General features: G+C 34.7%; 1 protein-coding gene across 1 annotated transcript; it reads left to right on the top strand.

Moving 5' to 3' along the window:
• Nucleotides 1-62: 62 nt before the first annotated feature.
• LOC105319043 (transforming growth factor beta regulator 1) lies at nt 63-10,978 on the top strand. Its single transcript, XM_034471274.2, has 10 exons — nt 63-227; nt 2,637-2,782; nt 2,980-3,085; nt 4,240-4,310; nt 4,835-5,055; nt 5,737-5,873; nt 6,242-6,388; nt 7,868-7,965; nt 8,705-8,931; nt 10,489-10,978. Exons 1-10 carry the CDS (start codon nt 99-101, stop codon nt 10,569-10,571), a joined length of 1,365 nt encoding a protein of 454 aa, XP_034327165.2. The 5' UTR covers nt 63-98; the 3' UTR covers nt 10,572-10,978.
• Nucleotides 10,979-11,904: the final 926 nt, after the last annotated feature.

The raw sequence follows: 11,904 nt of genomic DNA, 5'->3' as shown, positions 1-11,904 counted from the left end.
CAGGGTACATCGTTTTGGGCACGTCAATCGGAGTGGGTACGAAAAGGTATCGACACGAGTTGACTGTGGCAAGTTAGAGAAGTTCCGAGTATTTTAAAATGGACCCGAACAAGATTTTCAGTCAGAATTCAGCGTTTCTTCAGCAGTATCAGGCCGATCTGATCAAGCAAACTTCACAGGAAAATGTATCCCGACATATCAGTCTCTTGACAGGAAAGACCGCCCAGGTAAAGACATCTCATGACCCGTAAACTTTTTTTTTATGAGATAGAGGAAATTCGAGTGTAGCGTTGTGCTTATTGATGTTCAATTTATATGCTTTAGCGTCCTTGAACACTAATACTATTTCCAGATAATTACCTAATCTCACTTCAAGTTTATTTTGCATTGTAAAATAGAACACGACTCCTAAATTTTAAAAGGCATTCATTGGCCATTGCATATGTAACTTCTTTCCAAAGGTCTAAGGGAAAGAACTCTCTGTGAATCTCTTTTTTCCTATCTCATTTCTCCTATATATCCTCTTGAAATAATACTCCAGGAGTATTTAGATTTTAAGTTTAAAGTTTATTTACAGTTAAAAATCTGCTTTAGAATAGCACAATACTTGTAAATCCAAAATGAAATAAACATGAACTAACTTCTTTCATATTTTCATACACTAAAACTGACTCTCTCAATAAAATTAATTGCTCCTCTGCATATACTAAAATGCTGATTGCTCGGAAGAAGCAATGTGATTTAAACAAAAAATGATTGCTCAGACAGGCAATTGGATACAAGCAAACAATATGTAAAATCTGTTGCTTGTAAGGAACAATGATATATACTCAGTATTGCAAAATTTTACTACAGATGCCATGTTTCTCTTTCCTCTCCGCATCTTATCCCTTGGTTACCTGTCAATGTATGACATATACACCCGTTTTCATTTTATATACATTGTATATGTATTAAAGAACCAAGCTGATGAGATGTCCCTGCACACCATCCATTAAACCCCTTTATAATAATAATAATAGTTTATTTCCAATTTTGGGCCCAGAGGGCATACAAGATTACAGATATTAGATAGAAATGCCTAAATAATAGATTCAACATATAAAAATAGTCCATACACATACATGAACTTGTAACAGCCGGGCAAATGTACATCAGTATGTCAAAACATATATATGAACAGTGTGCATATAATATATAGTCATAAAGGTAATTTATACAAATATAAAGATAGTATCATGATTTGTATAAGTAATTCACCGGTCATTTAGATCTCAAAGTATTCTGTCTTTTTTTGAAAGCATTGATCAGAAATTCACTTAACTTTGTAATTATTATTTTGTCTTCATTCGACATTAACCAGATAAATTTGTCTTTCTTTGTTAAAAGTATAAAGTTTTTGTTGAGTATTGAGACATAATGGAAAAATGAATTTCTTTCTTCTTTATATAATAGACATTCAGTAAGAAAGTGACTTTCATCTTCTACACAATTTTGGTTACATAATAAACATGTCCTTTTGTTTCTTTCTAAAGGAATTCTTTGACCAGTATTATTTTTTGTAAATTCATATCTACCTCTTTCAACTCGTAAGTCATGTGCACTTATTCTGAATCTACAAAGTATTTTTCTTAAATTATGAGAATGGATAAACCCCTTTATATAATAAGTATTCAAAAGCTGCAGACCTCTTAAAAGTTCGAAGTGGCCTATTTGAAAAATTAAAAACATTTTTTTTAACTAACTCTCCAAACACAGGCACATAAAGTTATGTATATTTTTCATGATTTATACCCCTTACCTTAGCTGCATGTCTGTAGCTCCCAGTCTGAAAAAAAAATTGGATGGACAACCAGGCAGTTGCAGTTTCTTACCTGTTCAACAGGTGCCATTTTTTACTCACCATTAGTTACATGTACATGGGTTGTAGTTAACCTAATATGGTTTATACGTGCATTAATTCCAATTCGGGGTGAGAGAAGAGCTGAAGCCCCCATATGGAATTTACTGACCATGCACATATTAAAACCATATTAAGTTTACTTCCAATCATGTAAGGAATATATCTAACCGACAGCCTTTGTGTTTATGAAAAAAGTAAAAAAAAAAAAACAATACTTATGTATGAGACAGGAGGAACAAAACAAATGATCACTGTCTTGAAACTTTATAAATACCGGTAAGCAATATTTGGGACAAGAAGAAAGGCAAGGAAAACATTGCTTTACATGTATTTTCTTTTTCTCAAATGTTGCCAATATATTTAGACACTAATCATATATTGTCTATACTTGATTATTACAATTTCTGTAATAATGAGATATTTACATATAGTAATAGTGATTAGTGACTTTCGAATTCAATGTTGTAGAATAAGAGAGATTTGATCATCTTGTTTCTGAGCAATGTACAAGTAGAATTAATAATTATACTATAAAAAAATTATTTTAGGAAACTGTAGCAGTCTTTACACATTTACCTCTACCACAGAGAAATGTAAACATATATACTGATAGTCAGATTATAATCTAGAATCCATATGTTTAGGATACACAAAGGGATATAACTGTTAACTTATTTTCATTAGAATTACGAGCACTTCATGTAGCAAATGATATTAATTTTTTTTTTTTAAGTTGCGAAATGCGTCTGGAACCTCTTTGTTAAAGACGTCCCAAGAGGGACCATTGGTTAGTGGGGCAGGGACCAGTCGCCCTCAACTCACACAAGTCATCAAAAAACCACAGGGGATGACCATTGTCAAAAAATCTCCTGCAACCAGGTATCTTTATAAGTACATGTATCATAATCACCCATTTGCATGATGCCACCTGTAATCAAATTATTAAATGTAGAATCCCCCGGTTTTCACAATAACTCATAAATCTACAATCTACCATGGTTTCGCTGTGCTGTGTAATTGTGTAAATCAGTCACTTTGGCAGAAAAATTAACACAGCTGTATTTGAATTTTTGAAGAGTCGTGGTTGGAGGAAAAGCAACAAGTGTGACTAGGCCAGCCCCAGTGAATCCGTATTACAAACGATGGAAGCGGCTCAAGAGAGTCATGAAGGACCTGATGTTTGTAAGTATATCATATAAAGATTGGACTTTGTAAGTACATGTACTGTAAATAGTTTGGACTCGATGTTTGTAAGTATCATATAAAGATTGGACATAGTGTGTACATGAACTGTATAAAGTTTGGACTCGATATTTGTAAGTATCATATAAAGATTGGACTTAGTAAGTACATGTACTGTATAAAGTTTGGACTCGATGTTTGTAAGTATCATATAAAGATTGGACTTTGTACATGTCCTGTATAAAGTTTGGACTTTGTAAGTACATGTACTGTATAAAGTTTGGACTCGATGTTTGTAAGTATCATATAAAGATTGGACTTTGTACATGTCCTGTATAAAGTTTGGACTTTGTAAGTACATGTACTGTATAAAGTTTGGACTCGATGTTTGTAAGTATCATATAAAGATTGGACTTTGTAAGTAAATGTACTGTATAAAGTTTGGACTTTGTAAGTACATGTACTGTATAAAGTTTGGACTCAATGTTTGTAAGTATCATATAAAGATTGGACTTTGTAAGTACATGTACTGTATAAAGTTTGGACTCGATGTTTGTAAGTATCATATAAAGATTGGACTTTGTAAGTACACATTCTGTATAAAGTTTGGACTCGATGTTTGTAAGTATCATATAAAGATTGGACTTTGTAAGTACATGTACTGTATAAAGTTTGGACTCAGTGTACATTCTATCTTCATTGATGTGCATCCTATACTGACCATTAAATCAGGGCATAGATACATGGTTTTATCTGCTGAGTAATTGTTGCATTAGTTCAGGTCATTGAAAAAAGAAGATTGATGTCAAGCATGATAGAGGAAAAAATACAATGCTTGCCACAATGCAGGTTCACTTCTAGTTAAATCCAGAGATTCATAGAGGAGATTTGTTGCTCTCAGTAGATACACAAAGGGAGGAAACACCACTTCTTTAATTAAGAGAGTTTGTAGTATTCTTAAGGTTCCTCACAGAATGACCTAGACAAAAATGAGTTGTGATTTTGTGTATGTAGAGAGAATATTCAAGAGACTGATGTTTAGTACATGTATTTCATACAGCTGATGGATAAAGGCAGTTTCTATACTTTTGTTAGATATTGTTATTTGTTTTATAGTTAAAAGATTTTAACACAGATATTATTATTTGTTGTAGATGAATGCATCTGTTTGTGATGAAGTGATCCATGTTGAAGAAAAGATTGCTAAAGCTAAAGAAGAGCGAAGGTAAACTCTATCTGGGTCCTTACAATAAACAATATACAAGGAATAAAACATTAATTTTTATGTCATAGCATTCTTTATTTCGCCTTTTTATTTTCAACTGCATAGATGGTATGACTTCTTAGATTGACAAGGGTTATGTGTTTTTATAAGCAACTTCTTAGATTGAGGTAATGTGTTTTTGAAATCTGCAAAAGAAAGAAACAGTTGAATACAATGCTAGTTTGTAAAAGCAGATTTTAGAGTTAATATTCAAATTAAAGTCTTTCTTAAGTTTTTCTTATTTTCCTTTTATTAGAATATTTGACCATGCATCTAATACCCTTTTTTTTCAGTCTCTCAAGACATCTTTTTAGTTTGTCAGACGAGCTTTCTTATTCTCCAAATTTGCAAATCAAACATTAATACATGTATATTTATTCTCAAGATTTCCTTTTGCAAATCAAACATTAATATATATGTCATGGTAAACATGGTGGCCACACTGTTGACACATCAGACTCTGAATGCCAGACTTTACACGGCAGGTGTCTGTTACGGAAGCTCCTCCATTACGAGTCTCTGAAGGACGGATTCCCGCCGTCCGGTAAAGCCTCCCCCGCTGACAGTGGAAGCAAGACTCAGGTGACGGCAATGGAGACTAACCCAGAGCCTGCGATCATCAAGAGTAAATCTAAGAAGAAATCCACAGGGGGCGGGGACAAGAAGAAAATGGGGACAGTACCAACTGTGTCCAAAGAAATAATAGGTACGCTCAAGGTTCTACATCTATAGGTCAAGGTTATTCCTAAAAATGGTAAGGAATTTTATTAACAGGTCAAGGTTTTACTTGAACAGGTCAAGGTTGTTCTTGTTCTTGTAGCTAGGGTTTTAACAATTGGTCAAGATTGACTTACATAGCAACTCAGAAACTGTATGTGTGTGTTCAGGTCAAGGTTTAGTTGTATAGGACATAAGACAACAGTTTTCTTAAACAGGTTAGGTTGTGCTTGTTTCTTTTATTAGTTAAGGTTTACTTGTATAGAACCGTGGTTAAATTAAATTTAATGGTTTTTCTCAAATAGGGCAAACTTAATGTGCTTGTATTTTGTTCTGTTGTTAAATGTGTCAATCAGAGATGATATGTATCAGAAAAAAATAATTATTTCATTTAAAAACTGAACTTTCAGCTGATTAAGAATCATTGAGAAAAAACCTGATCTTTCAGTTTTTCATATATTGTTACATTGTAATAGCAATTCAGAAAAATACTTCATTGTCATATGTCAATATTAAATTTATACTTTTAAAAAAAATCAAACTTTATTGCATCATATAAAAAGATGTCATATTGAATACTTTTATTGAAAAATTCTGAAAAATGTTTTGCCTGAGAAACTACATGTCTTGACAGAAATCGATTTTTGTATTTTTCTTTTTTTAATCTCAGAGACAATTCAGACAAAGTCCAAGAAGTCCAAGTCTGCAGTCACACGACGTGTGGTCCCTCCATTACAGCTCGACTCCATGGGGCGGCCGATCTTCCCCCTGGTGATTGGGGACCTCACACTCCACAGCCTGGGGGAGGTCAGTACATATATAAGTAATACATGGGGTCTATTCCCTCTCGTGATAAGTTCTATACTTCTCAGTCTAGGAGAGTTTGTATAAGTATTTAGTGGGGGTCACATGTCTTCCATCTGGTGATAGGTAATTTAACACTTTGAATCTTATGGAAAGACCCCTAAATAGGGATCCAACAATTCACAGCCTTCCATCTGGTAATTAGTAATTTAACACTTTACAGGCTGAGGGATTTTAGCATTTGTATCTCATGGAAAGACCTGTCTTCCCTCTAGTAAATAGGGATCCAACAATTCACAGCCTGGGGGATTAGCATTAGATTCAGTTACATTGAATTTGATTGGTGTCTATCTTTTTTTCTGTGTGTGTAGATTGTGATAGACCGGCCCAGCTTCCACAACCCCCAGTGCATCTTCCCCGAGGGCTTCTGTACGACCCGCTACTATGCCTCCACAGTGTTTCCCGACAAAAAATGTCTGTACACCTGTAAAATCTCCAGCAGTGTGCAGGGCCCTGTGGTGAGTGTATACACATACATACTCTGTACACACAGTGTACACACAGAACACACACAAAATGTACAGACACACTGTACAGTACACCTGTAAAATCTCCAGCAGTGTGCAGGGACCTAAGGTGAGTGTATACACACACACAAAAACTGTACACTCAGAGTACACACACAGGACACTCACATACTGTACAGACACACTGCACTGTACATCGATAAAATCTTCAGCAGCGTGCAGGGCCCTGTGGTGAGTGTGTACACACACATGCTCTGTACACAGACTGCACACACAGTACACACACAGTATGTAAAGACACACTCTACAGTACACCTGAAAAATCTCCAGCAGCATGCAAGGACCTGTAGTTAGTACAGTATATATACACACTGTCACATCAACTGTACACACACATTTACACACAGTGTACATACAAATGACAGTGTGAACACACACACTCATCTTCACTAGCCAAGGGTTTTCGGTCCACTTTGCTCCCCATAAACCCTTGGCGGATTTCATTACGAAAACTCAGTGACAAGCTCCATTTTATGATTGGCTGCAGCTGCGAGTATCTGATCCAATCGCAGTGATTGTAAATATAAACTTTAAAAGAAAACACATGTGTGATCTTTGGTAAAACATTCGGTGCTTTTAACAAGTTGAGGCACAAGTTCTCGAGTACAGTGCCTCCCCAACGATGGTCTAACCAGATCGCTGTAAAAACCTATATTATATTTTACTGGGATTATACATAGTGAATGCATAGGAACTAATCATGGCGAATGTAGAAGTTGCCTATCATGTTAGTATATTCGTTCCTGCTTATGGTTATTGCTTTTAAAGGTTCAATGAGCTCTGTTTTATTTTATTTGTTTGGTTCGAATTATTCACGACAACGATACCTGGTTTTATGGCATGAAAGCTTTCATATAAATCGGCGACTTTTTCACTCCCGGTGCATATCCTTACAAAACACTACGAATAAAACATTCCGTGCTTTCCCATGGTTATAACTTAATTCGTATTTAATAGCATCGTTAATTATGTTCCAATATTTGGTAGTCAACATGTTTTCAAGTTGTATTAATGCCATAGTGTATATAAAACCCGTTGTTTAATTCGATTAAAATGTAAATATGCAAGGGGCGCAACTCAAGTTGCCCGCTAGATAGCGCCACCACATCACCGAGTTTTCGTAATGAAATCCGCCAAGGGTTTATGGGGAGCAAAGTGGACCGAAAACCCTTGGCTGGCGAAGATGACACACACTGTACAAATGATAGTTTATCCTTAGTAAAAACATAAAGTGATGGATACCAAATGTTATCTACAACTAGTTCAAGGGAACATAACTCATGTTGAAATAAAATCTCTGATGAATACATCTACTGTGTAATAGAATAAGTCATATCCTGGTAATAAATGCAAAATTGATAATAATTGAGTGAAAGAGATACATTTAAGTATCTATGATTTTTATTCCAGTTTGAGATTGATGCAGATGATGATGAGGATCTAGTGATAAGCAGCCATTCTATTGGGGAATGTCACAACCAGCTGATCGCCATGATCAACAAGTCAAGGTCAGTCACACAAGTGAAGGTCAGTCACACAAGTGAAGGTCAGTCACACAAGTCAAGGTCAGTCACACAAGTCAAGGTCAGTCTCACAAGTCAAGGTCAGTCTCACAAGTCAAGGTCAGTCACACAAGTCAAGGTCAGTCTCACAAGTCAAGGTCAGTCACACAAGTCAATGTCAGTCACACAAGTCAAGGTCACTCACAGAGATACAGTGATCAGGTTACATCTGACAGATCTACATGTAATTAGCACATGTACCCTGGTCTGCTGTGCACTGGTCTGGGGATATTACATCCATGCTAGCAATTTTACAAATGTGATGTAATTCCTGGCGAATCTGATTATAGATGGTTTAGGTACCTTGCTAATAAGTGTGACAAATATTGATTCCAGAGTAATACAGTAAAACGCCGTTATAGTGAACACGCTTATTATGAACTAATGCCTACAGTGAAGTGATTTTCATTTCCCATTGACTTTATTACACATTTTAAACTTGACGGATATAACAAAATACGCTTTTAACAGAGTAAAATCAACCTTTGTTATAAGCGTGTTTTACTGTTTGTTATTCTGTGTCATTTGTAGAAAAGAAATGGGTTGATGTAAGGTATAAGACACCATGAGTCTTGGTCAGATCTTAGATAGACTGCATGTAACTGTCAAATCTTCAATAACATCAAACACTCTTTTTCTATCTCACATTATCTCTTGTGTTTAACAGTCATTTCCTGCATTACAGAGGTATGGAGATATTGGAGCCCTCGGGGAGGGGGGCTGATTTCTTCGGCCTGACCCACCCAGTGATTCAGAACCTGATCCAGAGTTCCCCCGGGGCCAAGCGGTGCAGTAACTATAAATGGGTCAAGTTTGAGATCAGTAAGACGGACACCAATGAGAGTGTGGGAACCGAGATGTTACAGGACCCGACCATAGGATACGACGCCTTCAGGGTCGCCCTTATTAAAGGCAAGAGCTTGTCTCATTACGGAAGTTTAGATTTTATCTCCCCTTTATACTTCACAACATCAGAAAGGGGAAATGAAAAAAAAATTGAACAGTATTAAATTCAGGCTTGGGGCGAATTACATTGTAAAGTAATGCATTACATTACCATTACTTCATGAATTAGGGCATTAAATTACCATTACCATTACTTAATTTTCTTGAAGTAATGCATTACATTACCATTACATGAGAAAAGTAATGCATTACCATTACTATTACTTTGTGAAAAGTCAATAAGTCTTAAAAGAGTAATTTAAAAGCTAAATAAAGAGTTTTTGTAAATGTTTCATAAATAAAAGATGTTTAAACATATTTACAGCTTCATGTTCACTATCAGGTTCAAATTTAATGACTTATACAAGATAGCTGTTGCACTATATGATCATCAAAGTTTCACAGGTTTTATCTTTTAACTGCATCCTGTCGGGTGTGAAAATCTAAGATACATGTATAAAAGTGTTCAGGTAATAATAGAAAAAATACATGAATCTTGTATTTTCTATCAGTCCAAACTATTGTACTTATACATGTATACAACAGAGAGAGAAAGAGAGAGAGAGAGAGAGAGAGAGAGAGAGAGAGAGAGAGAGAGAGAGAGTGTCTGTGAAATTATTTTCAAATGGGTTATAATACTGGAAATAATTTTTAAGCTTCAAGAGATCCTGGTTGGAGAGTGCATTCTTTTTAGTGCATTCATTTTTGCTTTTAAGGGTCTATGTCTGTTCTCCTTTCTTGTGGAACACAGTCAGTAGAAGGGTGGTGATTGGGGTGTTTAGCACCTCTTTAAAGAATAGAATGTTTTGATACTTAGAACAAACACTGTGTACTGTTGACACATGAATTCATTGAATGTACAACTAATTGGAGTACATTTTTCAAATGATTTGAAATTTTTTATAATAACACTCTTAAAATGTTATGAAATTGTGTTGATATAGCCAGTTATATTGACAATTTAAGAATGGATTTTTTATTTTTTTTTGACATGCTTAATCATACAACTAAAATATTTTTATCTCAAGAATTATTTTTCTTCTTTAAAACAATTCGTTTTTAATCAAATACAGTTTCACTTATTCAATTGATCACGATTTTACAAATAAACATGCATAGAAAAGCATAATAATGCAAAGTAATGCCATGTAATGCCAGCATTACACTAGATTTGGGAAAGTAATGAATTACATTAGCATTACTTGTAATGCTAAATTTGTGGCATTACACATTACTAGCATTATTTTGAAAATATGTAATGCATTGGAATGCATTACCATTACATTTAGCATTACCCCAAGCCTGGTATTAATCATGGTTAGAGAAGGGGGGGGGGGGGGGGACGTCATTACCCCATCTTGGACAGTTTCTTGTTGCAAGGTTATCATTGTGATATCAAAAAATTTTATTACATTAATTTATTAGTTCATTTGATGAGTTTTAAATAACTAATATCTGTTGTATTCAAGCTACATGTTATTATATTTCAATGGATTCAACATTATCTTTTTTGTCTTTGTGTAGGAGGAATTAAGCATCAGATGCCGTTTGAATCATCAGGAAGTCTGCGGTCATTGCTGATGACAAAGACCGCTGGGAAAACTTGAAAGATCTGTCACAGACTTACAACAGAACAAGGGACTTTAATCACTGCAACAGAGCTTGCATTACATTACTTAGTCTAGTGACCACAGAAACAACCCCTAAAGCTGTGCTAAATTCACTTCAAAATGCGCGACTAAAGACGAAAAAGATTTATTACAGGTGAAGTGAAAAACGACGTACATTTTATATGGCTGCTGTTGCTGCTCCGGCCTCTGTCATAATGGTGACAGAAATACAGAAGTACAAATATCTTCACTTGTTGCAGTAATAAAGGTCATTGGGACACTAGATTGAATATTCTATGTCACATGTTTATGCTTGAATGATCAATCACTCTTGGTTTTATGTGGGAATCTCTGTGAGATACTAGGACAGCTATAGCTTACAGATTAAGATAAAAAGTTTTTTATGTGTTGTTTCAATTGAACATGGATTTGTTAATTGTAATATAAATGATCAATAAATACAACAATATAACCTCTTTCTTGTTTATGGATCATACTTTTTGAAATGTTGTCTTCTTGGTGAAAGTCATGTAGAGGCTTGGTCATGGTCATGATTTTGTCAAATTTTGTATTTCTGTTTTAATTGATTTCAACGCTTTAGTAAAAATCTTTAATGATCAACCAAAAATTGAGATTCATTTGTAGAGATTTAGGCAAGATACAGATCTGGAACTCACAATTCTTTGTTATGTAAACAAGGCTTGTGTCATGTTTTTGTTTACATTGGTTCAATTTACCAGTAAAAGTTCTTTTACAAGCTGATTTTATATCTGCTATTGAGTTTTGAACATTAATATACATTTCCTAGCATTTGTCACATTCGTTTTAGGTCTAAACTTCAAATTGCTTTTAAGCATTCAAATTTAAACAAAACATTACCTAGAAGCTTTGTTTACATAACAAAGAACTATGAGCTATGTACATGTATCTTGCTAATAACTTGATGACTGACAATATTATTGCATTCCACCAGATTCCCAGCTGCAAGAAATAGTTTCCAACAAAGACGTTTTCTCAAGTTAAAAATTACAGAAGTATCAATTTTGAAATATATTTTTATAGAGATATTGCTTGCAACTATAAATTTATTTTGATTCTTCGCTGCTGGATAGTGGAATGCAATTCAATGTTTTTTGCTTCAATGACATTTCAGTACATGTTCCATCTAAACTTTATAAATAGAAACATTATAATGCGGCTATGTATGTTAAAGACATAGAAATACAGCGCCCACCGCAAGGCTTTGCTTCACTACACTGACCCTAACTCTTTGTAACAAGGTCGAAGTGACACAATTTTGTAATTATAGTAGTAGCAGTTTATTGGCGTA

This window comes from Magallana gigas, chromosome 8 (genome assembly GCF_963853765.1).
Source record: "Magallana gigas chromosome 8, xbMagGiga1.1, whole genome shotgun sequence".
NCBI lineage: Eukaryota > Metazoa > Mollusca > Bivalvia > Ostreida > Ostreidae > Magallana > Magallana gigas.
This window is presented reverse-complemented; position numbering and strand designations above follow the sequence as displayed.

What these genes read in the sequence shown, in the direction of transcription:
- LOC105319043 (XM_034471274.2), top strand. Translation starts at nt 99, where the DNA reads ATGGACCCGAACAAGATTTTCAGTCAGAATTCAGCGTTTCTTCAGCAG. An exon ending in CACTCCACAGCCTGGGGGAG is followed by an intron (nt 5,874 to 6,241) that starts GTCAGTACATAT and finishes CTGTGTGTGTAG; the next exon opens with ATTGTGATAGACCGGCCCAG. An exon ending in CAGGGTCGCCCTTATTAAAG is followed by an intron (nt 8,932 to 10,488) that starts GCAAGAGCTTGT and finishes GTCTTTGTGTAG; the next exon opens with GAGGAATTAAGCATCAGATG.